At 37.8% G+C, this 23,421-nt stretch overlaps 1 protein-coding gene across 2 annotated transcripts in view; it reads right to left on the reverse strand.

The window, feature by feature from the left end:
* Positions 1–23,421, reverse strand: part of usta (uronyl 2-sulfotransferase a) — a 107,899-nt gene that overhangs the window by 38,808 nt on the left and 45,670 nt on the right. For both annotated transcript variants that reach the window (XM_034017941.3, XM_059025154.1), the window contains exon 3: positions 4,243–4,398. In XM_034017941.3, the coding sequence (XP_033873832.1) occupies positions 4,243–4,398 (156 nt within the window). The remainder of the gene's footprint in view (positions 1–4,242; positions 4,399–23,421) is intronic.

The following is a 23,421-nucleotide window of genomic DNA, read 5'->3' on the forward strand; positions in this document are numbered from 1 at the left end:
TAGTCATTTAGGTCAACATTGGATCATTCAGAGATCCTCACTGAACTTCTGGAGAGAGTTTGCTGCACTGAAAGTAAAGGGGCTGAATAATTTTGCACGCCCAATTTTTCAGTTTTTTATTTGTTAAAAAAGTTTGACATATCCAATAAATTTCGTTCCACTTCATGATTGTGTCCCACTTGTTGTTGATTCTTCACAAAAAATTACAGTTTCATATCTTTATGTTTGAAGCCTGAAATGTGGCAAAAGGTCGCAAAGTTCAAGGGGGCCGAATACTTTCGCAAGGCACTGTATGTATGTATGTATGTATGTATGTAAAATGTTCATATCCTCCATATAAATTTAAAAGTTCACTGGAACAATAGTTTAATAAAACCATATATAATCTCAAGTGCCCAGAATCTGCAATGTTCAATGTTGGCTGCATCTTCAGCAAGATTTACCCATTTATACAGTCTTACATCAACTGACTTGTCCATTCCAAACATATTCAGTACATCTGTTGTGAAGTAGGAAAACAAAACACACTCATGTCAAAACAATGAGGTAATTTGAAAATGGGATCATTACTGATTTTCTGATAAAGTATACATGACCGGGCCTGCATTTATTTTTATTTTATTTATTTATTTATTTTTTTTACATAAAGTGCCTTCTAAATTTTTGTTTTAATCCAATTAATTGAATTCAAAAGCAATTAAAAAATATTATTTTACATTAAAATGTGTTCCCATCAGCAGTAAGCACATTGCTTTACACCTATTATCACTTGGGATGGGATTGCTTTGGCAACTGCTCGAGGCCACTTGTGTACAGATTTTCCATTAGTGACTTGGTTCCTTCATGGCTTGGCTGGGCAGGTATACAAGCCCAGTTGGGTAGGTCATGAACAAAAGAGTTTTGTTTTTTTTTAAACTTAAAATCTAAGCTAGCAAATACTATTTGGGAGATGATAAAACAAACACAAGCTTAGGCGCAGGACTAAAATAAAGCAAAATACATTCACATTTACTTATTTGTTTATTCTAGTGGTTTAGCCAGGGCAGCCTCCGTGACTCGTCTGGGAGACACACAAGCAATGAAGGTGGGAATGTAATTTCCTTTCTTTGAAAGGATACATGCTTCCTATGGTTCTAGAAGGATGGGAGTATCGCTAAATGAAGTAAATCTAAAGAACAATATAAACAGACTGATAACTTACCCTTCTGTTGCGTTTGATTCACTTGAATCCCTCCGCCTCCCCTAACTCCACCCTTGTAGCTACCCCTTGGTACTATCTGTAATGGGGTGGTCTACTGACTACAGGCCAGATGCACCCTCAAATTAAGCCAGTTTGAGCCAATTATTAATTTCTGTACATCGCATAATCAATACAATATGCATTTCTGTGCTGAGGGGGTTTGTCCTGATCTATTGAATGCCAATTCAAATTTGTACTTGCTGTATAGGCTGAGAAAGAAGAGAAATGAAGACCTCTGTGTGCGTGGGTTGAAAATGTTTTTAAGCTTTAAACTGAACACATCACACAAGCATCTTACTTGTTGTATGTATTTCCATAGCTAATACTTTCTGCCATACATTTTTGTAAATTGGTCCTGATGGGATCTAATGGTAACCAAGTGGATGTACTTTTTTTTCAGTTAGAACAATGCTCCTTATTGTGAAATGAAGATCAGAACACTTTAAACTGACCCTCGATTCAGCTCCAGCTGTGCTATGAGGGATTTTGACTGAAAAAGGGGACTTTTCTTTATAGAATGTATTAAAACCCCCACGCACAATGACCTAATTCAGAGATAGGCAACCTTGGCTTTTCCAGTCCATTCCATTGCAGAGACTCGCTCCAACTATTTATATCATTTGTTTGTGGTCTAATGGCTCTCTTTACTTACACGCCTGTCACTGATAAAGTCTCTTTCTGCAGTTCCATCAGTGCCACCAAGTCTTGCAATAGGATAGGATGGACTGGAAGAGCTAGTTTACAGCTGTTGGAAATGCACGCAGTACCCCACAGTTTTCTGTTAATTTCCACATACTAATTCTAACAATGCTCTCACAGTTTCAGTTCAAAAGCACCATAACTGTGATCATAGCGGTGAAAAGGAATACACACATCGAGCCATTTAAAACAAGGTCAAAGTGTTACAAATTAAAAGTTAAATCCAAAACCAACCATGTCAATTCAGTCATTCACGTTTGGGATTCTGAATGGATTTTATGGTTTTGCTAGAAGTATTAGTATGTAAAATGATAAACAGAGATTATCTACTGAATTTCTCCTGTTTGATTCAGGGAGGTATCCAGATTTGTGCTACACTTTGTTAGAGTCACGTTTCTCCAATACAGTGCAATAATGCACAATTAACTGTACAGTACAAATCTTAAATAAATAAAAACAAATAATAAAACGTTGATGAATACAAAAATGAAAAATTAAACATTTACACTATTTTTCATGCTACCTAAAATCATGACTTTTTCAGTCGTTGAACTATTAAAGAATCATCTACCTATCTGTAACATAGATGAACACATGACACAAACAGTACACTTCACACTGTGACTCACTAGACCAGCTTGGCCCACAAACTCTATTAGCCTTAGTTATCTACGTCCTTACTTTCTAAAAGCATATCTCTGTGAGAATCAATTCATTCTAATCTTTGTCCATTGTGCACTGTCTACATGACATTCAGCTAACAGCTGTGTGGGGAACAGCTAGCCCACTGGAATAATTCTGAAAAATAATCATTTTAGAACAATAAGAAACACTTAAAAGAAACTGAATAGAATACTGCCTTTAAAATGTTGTATTTGTAAAAAAATAAAATAAAAGCACAGTCTTAAAACTACCACATGGTCTGAGTTATTGGAAAGATAAATATCCTGCTTAAAAAAAAAAAAAAAAGTCAATCCAATTAGCCTACGATTTAGTACAACAATCTTTTTATTGAAATTAGAATTCTAAGTTAAATAGTCTGGAGTATTTTCCGTTACATTTGGTCTGACTCCTGCTGAATTGCAGCATTTTGGGGAACAGCAAAGGGCTGGGTTGTGTTAGTGAACTTTAGGCTGGAATTCCATGCATGCTTACTCCCCCTTGACTTCCTGATTTCACTGCTGCTAATATTTTCTAATTTACCTCATCATAAGGCTCACGAAGCACAGAGCCACAAAACCAGCTCAGCCTTACAAATACTGTACAGTAGCACATTTGAAGAGGTGCTGCTGAAAATTCAAGGAGAAACTAAACAAAACAAGAAACATATTTGTTCATATTATTAGTGTTTAAACCTGTTAACTTAGGTTATTCTGGACCAGAACCAGCTAAGATCATCAGTACTGAACACTGTATTTGGTGGTATTGATATGACTACAGTAAGAGGCTTTATTAATGGCAGCCATGCAAGTTAAGACAGCCTAAATAGTTTAGGAGCAAATAAAATAGGTCTCTTATACCTGTGCCAATCTGTGCTTGCACTCTAGAGCCAGCATCGTGCTTGCTGAGTTTCAATGCACATTTACTGTTAACACCCATCTTTATTTTTATGTGCAAAATTATGGTAACAAATCTTTTGCCAGTCAGACAGCAGAGTTCACTGTTCGCAAAATGAGTGTGGCAAAGCTCACTGTTGCTTTGTCGAATTGTGTAATACATTATGGAAAAGATGTGCAAACAACTCTAAAAATTAACTTTTAAGTGTTATTAGTTCTTAAAAGATGTATCTGATTTGCTAAGCAAAACACAAAAACACACCAAGTTGATTTTTGTTGGATCAAAATAAAATTCTGCAAGAAAAAAAATATAACGTGTTTTTATTTTAAGCTTTTTACAATCTAATCCCTAGGTACTAAGTATATATATGAAGAAAGATGAGTTTATATTTCCAAATAAACAGAAGAAAATGGAATTATTAAATATTAGGTTTGCCCGAAAACAACATTTCCTTTGTTGTGATACTGACAGCCAACTCTGTAGCATAAACATTACTATATTTTCCAATTTATACAGAAAGTATAGATCTGCAGCTCTTTTACTTTTGTTTTGTCTGTGCAAACAGATTTTACCGTCCAATTGAGGAGTGAAAATAATTCCAACTCACTTCAAAGCATTTTTCCATGGAAGAGCTTTTGTTACAAGCCAAAGCAAATGAGATCACATGCCTGCACTTAATTGCTCCAGGCAGAGCAAGATGTCTGCGAGAAGGACATGTGACTAGAGTAGAAGCACATGGACCATACCTGCTCGTGTTTGGTCAGCCTGGTTTTGTTATGGATGTCGGAGGCGACCAGATTAAAATCCTGTCTTTCAGACAGGATCCTCAACAGCAGCACGACAGTGCGACTCCCACACTTTCCGACCCGGTTATAGACAACCTGGCTTGGGAATGGCAGGACCTAAACCAGGAAGAAAAAGCAAAACCTGTTAATAAAATAAATGGTGTTATTTCATCAGTTTAAGATCTACCCAAGAAATAAATGGCATTTAATTTTAGGAATGTGGACAAAATAAGTTCTTAACATATTTTGTGTTAACATATAAATCATTCACATTGTTTTATCACCAGTGAGCTTTATCCACCAAATGAGATGTTCTGGCTCACTGCTCGGTATGGTATTAAAAAGGCAAGAAACAACCTCCTTAACACATTAAAGATATTTTATCTGTATTGTCTTTTACATATGTAAAATGATGAATGTTGCATAAGAATAACAATTAGAATTAACGGGCAAACAAATCTTATAACCAATGGTGTGTGTGTATATATACATACACACACACACACACACACACACACACACACACACACACATATATACACACACACACACACACACATACAGTGCCTATAGTAAGTATTCAACCCCCTTGGATGTTTTCTTGGTGCATTTCAATGGGATTTTTTTCCCTTTGATTTGCACAACCTACTCAACACTTTCAAAATGGGGGGGAGGTGAAAAAACAAATCAATTAAAAATAAAAACCTGTAAAGACTTCATTTGATAAGTATTCACCTCCCTTTGCTATGACACTCCTAAATAAGCTCAGGTGCAATCAATTGCCTTCAGAATTCACACAATAAGTTAAATGGAGTCCATCTGTGTACAATAAAAGTGGTTCACATCATTTCAGATTAAATACACCTGTCTCTGTAAGGTCCCACAGTTGGGTAGTGCAGTTTACATCTGTAAGTCGCCCTGGATAAGGGTGTCTGCTAAGAAATAAATAATAATAATAAATTCAAAGCAAAGATACTACCATGAAGACCAAGGAGCTTTCAAAACAACTCCGGGATAAAGTTGTGGAAAGGCACAGATCAGGGGAGGGGTAGAAAAGATTTCAAAGGCATTGAATATCCCTTGGAGCACAGTCAAGTCGATCATTAAGAAGTGGAAGGTATATGGCACCACCCAGAATCTGTTTAGAGCAGGCCGTCCTCCCAAACTGAGCAGCCGGGTAAGAAGGGCATTGGTCAGAGAAGCCAGCAAGAGGCCAATGACAACTCTGAAAGACCTACAGCGTTCCATGGCTGAGATGGAAGAAACTTTCCATGTGTCAACAATAGCTCAGGTACTCCACAAATCTGGCCTGTATGGAAGAGTGACAAGAAGGAAGCCATTTCTGAAAAAAGCCCATGTAAAATCCCGCTTGGAATTTGCAAAAAGGCATGTGGGAGACTCTGAAAAGATGTGGAAAAAGATTCTGTGGTCCAATGAAACAAAAATGGAACTATTTGGCCTAAATGCAAAGCGTTATGTCTGGCACAAACCCAACACAGCACATCACCCAGGTAACATCATCCCTACTGTGAAGCATGGTGGTGGCAGCATCATGCTATGGGGATGCTTTTCATCGGAAGGGACTGGGAAGCTTGTCAGGGTGGAGGGCAAAATGGATGGAGTTAAATACAGGCAAATCCTTGAGGAAAACCTGCTTCAGCCTGCAAAAGACCTAAGACTGGGACGTAGATTCACCTTTCAGCAGGACAATGACCCCAAGCACACAGCCAAAGCGACACTGGAGTGGCTTAAAAACAAGAAAGTGAATGTCCTAGAGTGGCCCAGTCAAAGCCCGGACTTGAATCTGATTGAGAATCTGTGGCAAGACTTGAAGATTGCTGTCCACCAACGATCCCCATCCAACTTTAAAGAGGTAAGAGAATTTTTATTGTGAAACAACAGTTAATGAAAAATAAAAAAACTGAAATGTCTTGGTTAGTTAAGTATTCACCCCCCTGAGTCAATACTTGGTAGAACCACCTTTGGCAGCAATTACAGGTGTGAGTCTTTTGGGTAAGTCTCTACCAGGTTTGCACATCTGGATTGTGCAATATTCGCCCATTCTTCTTGGCAAAATTGTTCAAGCTCTGTCAAGTGTGGAGTAGTTTGTGTAAATCAATGGAAAAAAAATCAATTTAAATGCATCAAGATTTCAGGATGTAACACAACAAACTGTGAAAACATTCAAGGGGGTGAATACTTACTATAGGCACTGTATATACAAGGAGAAAACACTTCTGACACTGTTGATTCATTTCCTTTCATTGAACACAGGTTGAGACATGTCTCTTCTGCGAATCAGCATCATTCAAACCACATCCCCTTTCATTTCCAAGTATTCTTCTTTAAAAACCTGATGTGATGTGAATCTACTCCCACTCACAATGTGATTTCTGTCTAATAATTATTTAGACAAAATAGTGTCGCAGCAGGCAGAAATGTTAAGTAGGTGGTTTTGGAAACCCTACAGTAGCACTTTCATTTCTTTTATTTCAAATACATCTGCAAGTGTTTTGTTGATTATATGAATTTGTATTTTTCCCCTTAGCTTTTTTCTGAGCTAAGGGTTAACTGAAATATTAAACAAACAAAGCCTAGGTTAGTGCTTCATCAAGAGTTCTGGAACTACTGTGAAGACACCTAGCCAAATCCAGGATACTAACCTTAAATATGTATTCATTCAAGCTACTTAACCCCTAAAAGTTATATTTTTAGATAAAGACATGCACTAACAAAACTTGTCTTGTCACAAGGCATTCAACGAGATGCGTGGTGCTTTCAACCTGAAATCACGTAAGGCTGACTGTGTCATGAAGCAGTGCTGAATTGTAACTGTTCCTCAATAGTAATATTACAGGGTTATTTCAGCAGGGCTAGGCACAGCAGAAACAATGTGAATTGCAGATAAGAAAGGAAATAGAGCTATATTTGTCATTGTCATTTTGCTTTGTTGTTGCCAGATGAGTTTATTTTTCTTTCTCGACAGTCTGTAGTTAAACAAGCAGTCTGTTATTAATTGAAGTTGCACTCTGTCCCATAACTCTACTTAGGAAGTTTATATATATATATATATATATATATATATATATATATATATATATATATATATATATATATATATATATATATATTATATATATATATATATACTGCTTTAGAATAAAAGTTTTAGACTATTGGTGAATGAATTGATTGTGATAATTTCTCTCACACATACGGCGTTAAACTGGCTAGCTGTTTAAAGGAAGCTGTATGGATGCATGTTACACAAAACTAAAACCAAGGCGGCCTCATATTACTGCACACAAACACCCCGACCCAAACGGATGGAAGTGTGAACCAATGCACCCTATTTATGACCAGCATACTTAGCAGCTCACAAGACGACAACACATTTTTTCAAACTTACTTCAGTTTACACACTACAGCAAAGGTCACGTTCTTCACACAATGCTGTCAGACACAAATTCACTTTCGGTCGGCACTGACACCTGAAACTTACACCCTACTGAATGTTACCAGCTCCTATTTAAAAGGGCTGGAAGACATGAGGTTATCAAGCCACAGAAAAAATCGTAAGTGCAACATAACACACCCTATGACCTGAGCACTGACCGAGCTGCATTACCCTACAGCACACAGTGCCATCATAGCCTGGGACTGATAATGGAATGTTCAATGGCAGTAATTGATTCAAATCCTCCGGGAAATGAAGAGGATATCCAGCTATATTCCAACTTGGTCAGTGAAAGATAGATTAGATTAGATAGGATTACTAAAAGCTCTATGAATGGTTGAACGACTTTTAAAATAAACTGTTGGGTGAGTAGTATACAGGAGGAGCAGAAGTGTCACAAGTTTAAAAAAATAAAAATAAAAAAAGTATTTAACCCAAACATTCATCCAGAGGAATCACTGACTGGCAGATTGATTTTCTCTGTACCTCCATATGTTTTTCTAGAGTACTGATTATGTCAATCCACCAAACATAGACAACCATTTAGATAAAGTATTTTTTCAGAGTCTTTAGCTTTCGAATAGAAATTACAATATACAGTCTTCTCATGTGGGTCTGGTGGTGACTTAGTCCAGACACAACAACTGCAGTCTTTGATGTATACACTATAGCACATACAAGTAATGATTTTACAGAGAACTGTGCATGCAACTGTACGCCCTGTTACATATAAATCATAAAAATAATACATTAAAAATAAAGGTTGAGCTACAATTGCTATTAAACATACCCCTTTGTGGCAGGGTGCCCCGCCCCGTGTGTATTTTGTGTTTTGTGTTTTATGTTGTCTGTTATATGTATTATTGTAGTGGTGCACAGAGTGTGGGTTATGTAGCACAGGTGATGGAAAATGTGTATTTGTATTTAGGCACAGGGATTGCACAATCACTTCACGTGCAGATTAAAGTAGGTCTTTGTATGGGGACACGGGAAGTGCACAATTAGTCCACGCGCAGTCTGTGACGCGATTCAAGTGAATCAAGTGATTGATTAGCAATCAAGCCTCGGCACAGCTGTATAAAAGAATGGATGTTTCACGCACACAGGGTTGAGTATTCGTGAGTGGAGAACGGGAGAGCGAGAGAGGAGGTATATCTGTAAACTAAAATAATAACAATTGCTACGCGTGCTGGAAACTTGTTTGTTTAGTGTTCGTCCACCATTTGTTTGTCTGTTTGTTTTGTGTCAGTGTTTTGGTTTTGTTTAAACCTTTTATTTTGTTTAATAAACGCGCCAGCAGCACATTCATTATTTCACTCGCAGTACTGTGCGTTCTTCCCGATCTGATGTCACCCCTACAGCCATCCTTGTCACACCCTTTCATACAGACGAGTTATGAAGGCTCAGAACCGACACTGATGCATCATTTTGGTTTGTGTGAATTGCCTATACCATCACAGAGCCGTCATGCTATGCCGCTACTGAAGTGCTATAGTGGGCGTGGATTGAAAGTCAACATCCCATGTGACTGTATACCGGACGTGTTGGGTCTTTTTGTAGTTGGTGTTACACGCTTTCATTTTTTTTCAAATACAATGGCTGATCAAGAACGAGGTAGTAATTGGAGTTTGGAAGAAGTTAAGGAATTGTTAACTTTACGGGCTGACGAGGATACAACCGTTGCCATGAAAACGAGAGAGAAAAGCATTCCATTTATATAATATGGGACAGTTATGCATTTTTTTTTAGGTCATCTTAACGACCACTGATAAGCCCATAAATTAAATGTCAGACAATTATATCATTTTTTGGTTTGATGGCTTTAAGGGTTTTCTGCTCTGAGTCTGATTTCAACAGAATCAGCAATTGGGCTTGATGAGACTGCTTCCACCATGGAGCCTATGTGACATTTGTTTATCCAAACTGTATGCGTGTGTGACTAGGGTGTGTGAACTATGCATCAGCTGCAGAGTCACTTACAACTACGTCTCACCCGAAAGACGGAGCACAAGGAGGTTAAGTGACTTGCTCAGGGTCACACAACGAGTCAGTGGCTAAGGTGGGATTTGAACCGGGGACCTCCTGATTACAAGGCCTTTTCTTTAACCACTGGACCACACAGCCTCCTACCATTGGGAGTGAATCCTGTCTCAGGTTCATTCATCCTCTGTCTGTGCCAGACATGGACTGATCCAATTCAAAATCCATTTATGCAAGACTATCCTGTGACAGATGTAAGCAGGCGCCCTCCTCCCTTATACATAGGGGTCTACTTTAAATTTATGTATTTTTTGCGAGTAGGTTATGGGATAAAGTTAGGATTTTGCGGACATTTCGCGGACCTGTTTAAACATTAAATAAACCTAAGTAGACAATATTTCACAACACTATAAAAGCCTAAAAATAGTGGTACTTACTTCCTTACTGAAAACATAGTGCCGTCATTTGTTAAAGGCAAGCATGCAACATCCCCCAGCAGTTGCGGCCGACATTCTGTCTGGTGTGGACTTGCCCATACATTGAGACTGCACGTTCTGCATCCACTGAATTGGTTGGAAGTATAAGGCAAAGCTTTGCCAAGTTATACAGATGTGGAAATCAGGTCTAAAATTCTAATTGCGTTTAAAAAGTAAGCAGCAGGTTGTTGAAGTGAGGTGGCTGTGCTAGATCGTACCTGTAGTACTGATTTAACTTGGCTACAACCGACATGAATACTTTTTGTCTGGGCTGACTTTAAAGTTTGTTTTCTGAAAGCTGTTTTATTTTACGTTCCGTTCAGCAGCGTCTGTAGTAGCCTTTCGTTTAATGTGTGATTCTGAAGCTAAATAGCAATCAATCGTACTTTCTCCAAAGACACATTACAAGATGTGCAAAACAATTACCTCCATCTGCATGTACAGTTTCTTTGGGAAATATCTTGACACGATCATCAGCTGAAATATTCTTTGCTTTGTTTGCTTTGCCGTCCATTTCTGGTATTTTACCTGCAATGCTGAAAACTAGATTTTAGTAACCTAAATCAAAACAATGCAGCACTGACTTTGTCCCACCCCCTACTGTACAGTACAGGTCACAAAAAAGCCAGACGTACCGATAGGCTGATTAAAACAGCATTGTCATTTGAACAGTAAACAAGAACATTAACCACTTTGGAGTATTTTTTTATAAATGTTATTTGTCCAGGGCACACAGGACGGCGAAGGAATAAAAAAAAAAAAAACTATCTACAGAAGGAAGAAACGTAGTTTGCGTCGCTTGCGTTGTGCAGTAGTAAATTTAAAACAAGGTTTATTTTTTTTTTTCTCTCCGTAATTGTCCGGTATGCATTAGCCCCTAAAAGAGGTGAATTTCGCAGTGACCCTTCAATTAGACCCCTACTTATACATATGTTTTGTTTATGTCACAAACTGGCTTTTTTTCTGGACCTCCATTTTTTAAGTTTTTTCTGAAATTACTGAAACAAATATTGATCCCTCTCCACTTATCGTCCTTTTTGGTGTAGTGCCCAATGACATCCCTCCAAGTTGCAGTCAGAGTCCCTGGCCTTTGCGACCTTGCTTGCCATTAGGCCTAAAACTGGAAGCAAGCTGCCCCACCCTCACACATCCACTCGGTTAGGGATGTCATGCAATCCCTTAATCTTGAAACAATTAAATTCAGAACCAAACAATTAAATTATCAACCCCTCGGTTCCCAGCCAAAAGATGTTAATAACCGAAGTTGTTAATAAGTTGAAAGCTACAGGTTTCAAGTTAAATTTCAGGTTTATTTATATGGAACAACTATATACACCTTACTTTTAGATAGCACATCACTGAAATACGTGTTTTAAGAGCTTTGATACAAAAGACAAGAATAAACCATTGTAAACTCTAATAGGCTAATGTGTTTAAAAAAAAAAGTACAGTAGGCTAATATTGGTAACGTTAAGCTGCTGTATTCTGCATCAATGTACTGTACTACCAATGTCCTTAGAGAACAATAAACTGTTGATACTGTACTTACATTTAATAATCAAGCACAATTTTAAAAATAGCTGTCCAATGTTGTCTGCTTTTTACAATTCGCTACCTCCAAATGTAAATCCCTCTCAGCTTCATAGCCGTTTTCAAAGCCATAATTCTAGCATATCCTGAGAAAAGTATCCACTGCCTGCAACTTTTCTTTCAGTGAAAGTTGTGGTGCAGTATCCTCGTCTGTTTCTTCCACTTCTTCCACCTGTGGGTGCCTGTCAGCTGTTACTGCCTCCAAAAGTTCTGCATCTGTGAGCTCACCTGCTGTCTCCTCTTGACTGTCAAAATCCAGCATGGTCTCAAACTCCTCTGCTGTGAGTTTGTCAGCAATGGCAACATCAGCAAGCGCATTAATATGAATCTGCTCCTCGCTGTCTGTGGCAGACACACCCTCCCTTTCTGAAGCAGTTGTAAACAGTCTCAGAGAGAACAGCAGCCCAAGACTCTTTAACTAGGTGAAGTGCATCAAGAAGTGTTAACTTTTTCACAGAATCCATCACTCACAGCTGTGGGTCGGTATCCAAACAGGCAATAATGCGTGCATTGAGACAAGAGCAGTAGTGGCCTTTTAAGTTTTTAATGACCCCCCATGTCCTTCGGTTGCATAACAGAGTTTGTGTTCAGTGGAAAAAACTGCAACACGATGTGAGACAGTTCAATGTTGCGTGGATGAGCTGAGCAATTGTCACTTAAAAGTCAAATGTGATGGTTTTGTAGCATTAGCTCCGTTCCAGTTTTTTCTCTATAAACAGTGAACTTGTCATCCAGACATTTCCAGAATTCCTGTAGATCACAGGAAGGTGTAAGTGATCTTTTAGAAAGCAGCGAGGGATTTTACTTTTTCCGATCACGAAAAGAGGGCGCTTCTCTGTCCCATCCATGTTTGCACAGCACATCAATGTAATGCGGTCCATGGCTTTTTTACCTCCTGTAAACACTTCCCCCTTCAAACCAAGTCCCCTGTCTGGAAGGCCAGGGTAGGACAGAGCGGTTTCGTCTGCATTAAAGATGTTACATGGCTGGAACTTTCTGTCATATTTTGAAATGCCAAACTTTTCTGCTACATGCACTTGCTTAGCTCCGGGTTCACGTACAGCCTCCAGAATCCGAACTTTATCGGTTATAGACAGGTCTACACGTTTAGAATACACATAAACAAATCAGCGGATATAAATGTATAGAGCGTTCCCCGTCTACTAAATACTGTGTAGGCTATCTGCAATTTTAATAATACAGGGGTGAAAGGGGCTCCTGAGTGGCGCATCCAGTAAAGGCACCCCGCATGGAACACAGGATGCACCCTATAGCCTGGAGATCGCAGGTTTAAATCCAGGCTATGTCACTGCCGACCGTGATTGGCAGAGCGCCCCTGTGTAGGGAGGGCTTAGGTCGGCAGGGGAATCTACGGTTCACCGCGCACCAGCGACCCCTATGGCCGATAGGGCGCCAGTGGTTCTGCAGTGGAGCCATCATATCTGTGTTGTCCTCCGGCACTATAGGTCTGGTGGCCCCGCTGTGGATCCACAGTGCGAAAAATGACGGATTGGCAGGATCACGTTTCGGAGGACGCGTGTTCCAGCCTTCATTTCCCAAGTCGCCAGGGGTTGCAGCGGTGAACCGGGATACAAATAACAAGTGGGCATTCCAAACTGGGGAGAAAACTGGGGTAAAAAAAACATTGGCGATGACTACATTTAAAAAAAAAAAAAAATAATAATAATAATACAGGGGTGAATTCAGTACGTTATGACATTATGACGTATGCATTCCAGTTTACATACCACAATGGAAATTTACAATTACTAGAAATTTCTCGAAAACAAATCATTTTAGGAAAACTCTTTTGTAGCAAAAGTTTTGCTTTTGTGGATGAGGAAAAAAAAAAAGTTACAAGAAATATATGTCTGCAATTATTGAGCAATGTTTTTGCAAAACTCCAAAAATGCTAATTCAAAAGTATTCATACCCTGACAAGGAAAAATACATTTATAGCTAGTTGAGGCACCTTTAGCAATAATAACCTCTTTTAAACGATTAGGATATTTGCCAGTGAGCTTTTGGCATGGTTCTTTAGTGATTTTTTACCATTCAAATGTTGTTTTGCAAACTTTAAGCGATTGTCCTTGTGACATTTTCCTAAGAGTGACTTTTTCCTTGCCCTGCGACCATTGAGACTTTCACCATGCAATACTTGACCTATGGTTGAAATGGAAACCCCAGTCCCACTTGCAGCCAATTCATTTTGAATATCTTTGGCAGTCAATCTCAGATTGTTATTAACATTCCTCAGAATTCTTCTACTTGTTCTTAGTGAAAGAACTTTCTTTCTTCCAGACCAAGGGAGCATTGTGACAGTACCATGAGTCTTGTACTTCTTGAGAATAGAAACAATAGTTGAAATGGGATACTCAAATGCTTGGAAATCTTGTATCCTTCTCCAGCTTTATGACAATAACTGTCTAAGGTCTTCTGATAGCTCTTTACATTTTCCCATATTGATTTATTGGTAATGACAGCAATCATCCTATGCCTAACCCTTTTATACTCTAAGAATGTTCACCTACAATTCAGCATTTTCTGGACTTTTCTAGAATTAGGTTCTGCATCATCATATTGAAATTTCTAGCACCTTGTAGACAATACTGTCATAGCATCAAAGGGTATGAATACTTTTGAATTACCATTTTTGGAGTTTGAAAGACTTTTTCTAAAATTCTTTGTTTTCAATAAATTTCTAGAAATTACACATTTCCACTGGGGTATGTAAACTTTTGACTACAACTGTGTGTGTATATATATATATATATATAAAATTAGAATGTGGGGCTCATTGCTCCAGAATAACACTGGATGCGTTAAGTAAGTGAGCGTCTCAGAGCGGCTCAGTAAAAGAACCAACTTAACGACTTGCTCAGTTCCGCTCCCGCTGAGCCGCTCAGAGCGCTCCTGAGCATTTTTCATCAGTGATCAGTGAGTGGACGGAATGGCCACCTGCAGGAAACAAGTGGAGATGACAGGCAGGATTGACAAATACGTTTGTCAAGAATGATGAACTGGTTTCGAATTATGAAGTTATGTATTAATTGGCTAAATAAGATGGTAAAAATGGTTGTTTTCAAATTTGTATAATTTAATTTCATTTTTTAAAAATGTAGAGCTATTTTATAGTTACCAATTAATTATTATTAGGCTTGTAGTATTAATACTATTCATACTTTTCATTATTAATGTCGGTATTGTCGGTATTAAACACAGCCAGATATGAGGTTCAGTCCAAACAGAGCACCGAACTCAGCGAGGTCGGTGAAGAAAAAAATAATAATAATTCAATGGAAACACCCCAATTTTAATTCAAAACCTGCCCCATCTATAGACGAGATGACATCAAAACCAAGCATGTCATACTGGAAGGCAAACCCTCACTACACATCATTCATCCATTAATTGAAACAAAGTTCTTAATTTGTGTAGCTCACTTCTGTGGGTTGCAGCTGTAACCGACAATATGTGCCGCTGTTTTCACTTAACTGTTAACTGGAAACTTGTAAAGCAGTTGGCAAACTGTACGTTTCCCAGCAGCCGGCTGCTGTTGTCGGTCTCATGTGGGGCCTGTTTAGAGGTATCATAGACTGTTAACTTCCTGTTTAAATCCCTCTTCCAAGTCTGTAAATTCTGTAGAAGCTGCTTCATGAATGAGTTCAATTTGAATGGAAAATCCCAATCTTTTTGGAATGATTAAAAAAAAAATAATTCAGGCTCAATTTAAAAGCAATCTAAATTTTCCATCTCTCTCTCTCTCTCTCTCTCTCTCACTCAAAGTCAACTTGACCACAAGACTTTTTTTAATATACCTGTATATTGACTTTAAAAATATTAAAAGGCTAAATAACTGATAAAGGCATTTAATTCCCTAAAGCACTGTGTGTTGGCAGCACATTGATGCTCTTTTCTTGGAATTGCCTGTAAAGTTTCTATGTTCCAATCATTATCCCAATGAGAAAGTGTCATGTTTCAGGACACCAAGTGGCATAAGAAACGAGGAAACAGCAGAGTTACCGGTATAAATAACATTTTCAAAATATGTGTGTATATTACATTACATTCATGGGCACTAAATTAATCAACATTTAAAACTTTTGATGATTATTGAACCAAACAGACTCTCACTGGGAAGCAAGTTTGTGTCTCACTTTTAATTGGATTAAAATAAATAAAAACAAAGTTACAGATATCCTGGTTCTGACTTTCTCTGGCTTTTGAGCCAAAAGTATGTTATTGATGTTTATTTAAATCATAAATCACAGAACAAATATGTTTTACATTGATTTTGAAATAAAATGAACATGTTGAGCTACCATTATGTTGGACAGCACCTACTGTCATTTATTGAAAAGGTCTGTTAGACAGACGTCTCAATTAAATTTATAGCAAGACAGTAGTCAGCAGTGCCCTGTAAATGTGTATGTGCAGAAGTAACAAGTAACATCCTAGAAAACCAGGGCCAAGCGCCTGTTTGTACTTGTCTGAGAACAGCTCTTAAGATTCCAGAGGTCACAGCCAGGTCACAAACCCCAGTACTGAAAAGGCATACATGTTAAAAGCACAAAACTATTAATGCTAGGAATGAATGAGTATTAAAGTCCTGTTTGAAGGCCTTTAATATTCTCTTTATCAAAGTGGTTGTAGTTAACAAAATAATTATATGAATTATCTGCCGTGCACTTCCAGTTGTTTGGATGCTGCTTGTTTTAACAATATTACAGAGGTGCACAATTAATGAGCACAATGGATGTTTACAACAAAAACAGAGGCAGCACAGTATGATAGCTGTGCTATTATTCCTGAAAAAATTATCCTGACCATGTCTTTAAAACAAAGTCCCATGACAGTCGGTGTCATTTTCTGGTAATTAAGGAGGGGCTACGGTAATATTCGGATGTCATGCATCATAAGCACCGTACTATTAAACACGCATTGCATTAAAAACACTGTTTACAACGGCTTTGTAAGAATTTAGAATTACATTTTACTTACCTAATCACGGCCATCTGGGTTTACAACAGATGTAATTGTAGTGTTCTAGCATTCTATGTGTCATGCTTGCTTCCCCCCCACCCCATCTTTGAGGACGGTTAAGTTTCATTATTTGTTTCCTTTAAAATGACCTCATAGGACAAAAGAGATTTGTTAATAATGTGCAGTGATGAAGTTGTCCCAATTGGCTGACACCAATGCCAATTCAATAGATTTTTTTAAACTAATTTGTGTTTTGTTTTATGGTTATCCCTCCTCACTCAGCAATGCAATCACCAGTATCAATAGCTTCAATATAAAATGAATTTCAATTTAAAACGTATGAAAACGAAACTACAAACCAATTCAAACTGTCAAAGAAAGGTTATAACTACTAAAACTACTATAATTATTAAAAGTGTAGTACTGTATTTTTGTAATAAAGTAATTTCCAACAGGGGGATTCGATGCTATGATCTTAGATAGCGCAAGCAAAAGCTTCGTTGATTGAGCAACATGGAGAGTTTAGCTTGCTGCTGGGATTAAAGTGGTTTTATCAGCTATGGTCTGGAGGTGGTATATCTTGGCTATATAACATATATATAGAAAATAAATGTATGCATAGATTTAAATGTTTTGAGATTACTCATGGCAGTCTGTTGTGAAATGCTAGAGAATGTACAGTATTTTGTTTTACAATCCTGGAAATGAATGCACTTTTTTTTTTTTTTTTTGATAGCGAGTTTTATTGGCCTTTGTGTTATTTGTTTTGATGTTGTGTGCTAGGCATTTCCTAGCATTTCCTGCAGATGAGATGTTAAATCAATGTCCTATTGTAAGTGACTCTGCATATAATGCACAGTTCACAGCCTACCTCTGTTAAGTGCTTTGTGATGGTGGTCCACTATGAAAGGCGCTATATAAAGATAAAAAAAAAAAAAAACACAAGACTGGCACTGGCCTACACCCTCAAGGCACTCGATCTCCAAAATCTAGAAAGATATAGTATAGGGATGGGAATTTTAAAACGTATAAACTAAAGAAGTGGTTGATTTATTTATTTCTTAGCAGACGCCCTTATCCAGGGTGACTTACAATTGTTACAAGATATCACATTATTTTTTACATACAATTACATTATTTATTTATTTTTTTTACACATTATTTTTACATACAATTACCCATTTATACAGTTGGATTTTTACTGGAGCAATCTAGGTAAAGTACCTTGCTCAAGGGTACAGCAGCAGTGTCCCCCACCTGGGATTGAACCCATAACCCTCCGGTCAAGAGTCCAAAGCCCTAACCACTGGTACTTAACGTTTAACTACACTGATTAAACATTAAGTAATATGCTAGACGTATAACTGGTCACGTGACAAATTTCACCAAATGCACTGGTGGACCCCCGGAAGGTGCTGATGTCACCACTGCACATCAAATTGGGCCTTATGAAACAATTTGTCAGAGCTCTAGATAAGGAGTCGGCAGCCTTCAAGTACCTTCAAGACTTCTTCCCTAAGCTGTCTGAGGCAAAGGTCAAAGCCGGTGTCTTTGTCGGACCACAGATAAAGAAGATCCTGGAGTGCAACGAATTCCCCAAGAAGCTCACTAGTAAGGAGAAAGCGGCTTGGAACAGCTTTGTCGCAGTGGTTCGGGGCTTCCTGGGCAATCACAAGGCCGAAAACTATGTGGAGCTGGTTGAGACTCTGGTGAAGAACTACGGCACAATGGGCTGTAGGATGTCCCTCAAAGTCCATATCCTTGATGCTCATCTTGATAAATTCAAGGAGAACATGGGAGCGCACTCGGAGGAGCAAGGCGAGCGCTTCCACCAGGATATACTGGACTTTGAACGCCGCTACCAAGGACAGTATAACGAGAACATGATGGGAGACTACATTTGGGGGCTGATTTGTGAAAGTGATTTACAGTATAATCATAAATCTCGAAAAACTACTCACTTCTAAATCTTTTGTAGTCATTTTTGTATTACTTTAGTATAAATACATGTTAATTTGGATTCATATGTTGTTTTTTCCTGACTATGTGAACGAAGAGACACAAATTCGCCCATTTTCTCATTGGAAATAGGTAAATTTCAAAATATCACTGTCCTGGTCACAAAAGCAAAGTTTGTGGGGAATAATAGCCATTTTCTATACTTTTGAGGCATAAGCAATTAGGAAATAACACTTACTACCCAGGAACAAAAATTGTGTTACATAGTGTAATACAAATACTCTATTAGTTAAGTCTTTGCAGTTTTAAAATGTTATTTGCTTATTTAGGGTTTCTTTGCTTAGAAAATACTAACCAGGGCTGTCGGTATACATCAGAATGTAATATAAAGAGAGCGTGTGTATGTCCTTTTGCAAGAGCCTGCATACCACAGAGAAAGATTAATTGTATTGACTTCAAAGCTGCCAAACTGTTGCATTTATGTTACTGCATAGATATAGGTCACTTAAATAGTGTTAAAAGCCGCTGATTGGCTGTCAACACATAACAAGTTCTGCTTTCGATATGATTAAAGTAATTTTCACAAACTAAAATATCTCTATAACCTTCAGTTCAATCTTCTGCCTAGATTTGAATGACAGATATAACATGAATATTGCCGATTGATTATGCTTGTTAATACCATAGGATCACTAAAGGGCGCTGGCAAGCGTTTATTAGTGAAATCCACTAATTAAGGGAATGTCCCACTTCCTATAAGTTTAATTATTTGTTTCCTTTAAAATGACCTCATAGGACAAAAGAGATTTGTTAATAATGTGCAGTGATGAAGTTGTCCCAATTGGCGGACACCAATGCCAATTCAATAGATTTTTTTAAACTAATTTGTGTTTTGTTTTATGGTTATCCCTCCTCACTCAGCAATGCAATCACCAGTATCAATAGCTTCAATATAAAATGAATTTCAATTTAAAACATATGAAAACGAAACTACAAACCAATTCAAACTGTCAAAGAAAGGTTATAACTACTAAAACTACTATAATTATTAAAAGTGTAGTACTGTATTTTTGTAATAAAGTAATTTCCAACAGGGGGATTCGATGCTATGATCTTAGATAGCACAAGCAAAGGCTTCGTTGATTGAGCAACATGGAGAGTTTAGCTTGCTGCTGGGATTAAAGTGGTTTTATCAGCTATGGTCTGGAGGTGGTATATCTTGGCTATAAAACATATATATAGAAAATAAATGTATGCATAGATTTAAATGTTTTGAGATTACTCATGGCAGTCTGTTGTGAAATGCTAGAGAATGTACAGTATTTTGTTTTACAATCCTGGAAATGAATGCACTTTTTTTTTTTTTTTTTTGATAGCGAGTTTTATTGGCCTTTGTGTTATTTGTTTTGATGTTGTGTGCTAGGCATTTCCTAACATTTCCTGCAGATGAGATGTTAAATCAATGTCCTATTGTAAGTGACTCTGCATATAATGCACAGTTCACAGCCTACCTCTGTTAAGTGCTTTGTGATGGTGGTCCACTATGAAAGGCGCTATATAAAGATAAAAAAAAAAAAAAAAAACACAAGACTGGCACTGGCCTACACCCTCAAGGCACTCGATCTCCAAAATCTAGAAAGATATAGTATAGGGATGGGAATTTTAAAACGTATAAACTAAAGAAGTGGTTGATTTATTTATTTCTTAGCAGACGCCCTTATCCAGGGTGACTTACAATTGTTACAAGATATCACATTATTTTTTACATACAATTACATTATTTATTTATTTTTTTTACACATTATTTTTACATACAATTACCCATTTATACAGTTGGATTTTTACTGGAGCAATCTAGGTAAAGTACCTTGCTCAAGGGTACAGCAGCAGTGTCCCCCACCTGGGATTGAACCCACAACCCCTCCGGTCAAGAGTCCAAAGCCCTAACCATTACTACTTAACGTTTAACTACACTGATTAAACATTAAGTAATATGCTAGACGTATAACTGGTCAAGTGACAAATTTCACCAAATGCATATTTTTAATGTATTAATTTTAGTAATTTATCATCATATACAGTAGTCCATCGCATACCCGACTGCTGTGGTGCCAAGGTAAGGGCGGATATTATAAAAAGGAAGGGGTTAGGCAATTGTCACTAGGTAGTTTTTCTAATTGGTGCAACAGAAAGATTCATACTGGGGCAGGCTTTATTCTCAGTTGATCTGGTGCTTCATTGGTGCACTCTGTGTTCATGCTGTAGTAGGCGTGGTATGGTATCCAGTCCACGCAGGGTAAGAAAGTTAATGACAAGAGTTTTTTTTCTGACGCTTGTTACATACTTTTAATAAAACGGCATCTCTAAACAAAGGAACGAGGCGAAGCCATGTTTGAAAGTATTTTGAGGAACTGGATGAGAAAACTGTGGTATGGAAATAATTATGCCAAACAAAATTTCCGTACCACAAAAACACAAAGTTCAATGCTTCACCATTTGAAATGAAACCATTAAGAAATTCCTGTGGTTTAGTTTAGTTTATTCACTTTGTGGCTTTAATTTACCAGTACACTTTTACGCAAATCATTTGTTTAAAAAAATGTTTTTTTAAATGTCCTTGATATCTATGTAATTTGTCAACAGAAGGGGATATTTATAAAAAATAAATAAATAAAAAAATCCTGTTTGTGTCACTGATCCCTGAACAGTAGAGTTAATATAACAATGTATTGGAATCTGTGCATTTCTAGATTTTGTAACATATGTAAGATGTGTTTTTTTATTATTGGTTTTGTTTTGTTCTTTGAATATAATACTCTGTTAAAAAAAAGGTTTAGTTTATTCACTTTGTGTCCACTGGGTCAACACAGGTACATCTCAATAGTGCAGTACAAATACAAAGAGAGACATTTACTAAGATAAAGAATAATAACACTGTGTAACAAATTTTTTTATTTTTTTTTTTGTTCCTGGGTAGTAAGTGTTATTTCCTAATTGCTTATGCCTCAAAAGTATAGAAAATGGCTATTATTCCCCACAAACTTTGCTTTTGTGACCAGGACAGTGATATTTTGAAATTTACCTATTTTCCAGAACATTCCAGATAGATTCAGTGCTGAGTAAACTTGGAGTAACTTCTAGAACTTTCCAGTAATATAAATAGTAGTATAAATACAGGGGCCTTAAGCCCACCAGTTAAGTTTAGTTCCAGCTGCCTAAGTGGATACTGGCATCAGGGTCATAGACTTCAAAATGGTGGCATTCCTGATGGGTCTCCAAGGCAGTTTTACCAAGTTTCCCTGCTATCTTTGCCTTTGGGACAGCAGGGACACCAAGGCGCACTACCACAGGCGGGACTGGCCACAGCGGACCGAGTTCTCTGTGGGGAGGAACAACGTCAAGTGGGAGCCACTGGTGGACCCCCGGAAGGTGCTGATGCCACCACTGCACATCAAATTGGGCCTTATGAAACAATTTGTCAGAGCTCTAGATAAGGAGTCGGCAGCCTTCAAGTACCTTCAAGACTTCTTCCCTAAGCTGTCTGAGGCAAAGGTCAAAGCCGGTGTCTTCGTCGGACCACAGATAAAGAAGATCCTGGAGTGCAATGAATTCCCCAAGAAGCTCACTAGTAAGGAGAAAGCGGCTTGGAACAGCTTTGTCGCAGTGGTTCAGGGCTTCCTGGGCAATCACAAGGCCGAAAACTATGTGGAGCTGGTTGAGACTCTGGTGAAGAACTACGGCACAGTGGGCTGTAGGATGTCCCTCAAAGTCCATATCCTTGATGCTCATCTTGATAAATTCAAGGAGAACATGGGAGCGTACTCGGAGGAGCAAGGCGAGCGCTTCCACCAGGATATACTGGACTTTGAACGCCGCTACCAAGGACAGTATAACGAGAACATGATGGGAGACTACATTTGGGGGCTGATTCGTGAAAGTGATTTACAGTATAATCATAAATCTCGAAAAACTACTCACTTCTAAATCTTTTGTAGTCATTTTTGTATTACTTTAGTATAAATACATGTTAATTTGGATTCATATGTTGTTTTTTCCTGACTTTATGTGAACGAAGAGACACAAATTCGCCCATTTTCTCATTGGAAATAGGCAAATTTCAAAATATCACTGTCCTGGTCACAAAAGCAAAGTTTGTGGGGAATAATAGCCATTTTCTATACTTTTGAGGCATAAGCAATTAGGAAATAACACTTACTACCCAGGAACAAAAATTGTGTTACATAGTGTAATACAAATACTCTATTAGTTAAGTCTTTGCAGTTTTAAAATGTTATTTGCTTATTTAGGGTTTCTTTGCTTAGAAAATACTAACCAGGGCTGTCGGTATACATCAGAATGTAATATAAAGAGAGCGTGTGTATGTCCTTTTGCAAGAGCCTGCATACCACAGAGAAAGATTAATTGTATTGACTTCAAAGCTGCCAAACTGTTGCATTTATGTTACTGCATAGATATAGGTCACTTAAATAGCGTTAAAAGCCACTGATTGGCTGTCAACACATAACAAGTTCTGCTTTCGATATGATTAAAGTAATTTTCACAAACTAAAATATCTCTATAACCTTCAGTTCAATCTTCTGCCTAGATATGAATGACAGATATAACATGAATATTGCCGATTGATTATGCTTGTTAATACCATAGGATCACTAAAGGGCGCTGGCAAGCGTTTAT

The sequence above is a fragment of the Acipenser ruthenus genome, chromosome 6 (genome assembly GCF_902713425.1).
Source record: "Acipenser ruthenus chromosome 6, fAciRut3.2 maternal haplotype, whole genome shotgun sequence".
NCBI classification, from domain to species: domain Eukaryota; kingdom Metazoa; phylum Chordata; class Actinopteri; order Acipenseriformes; family Acipenseridae; genus Acipenser; species Acipenser ruthenus.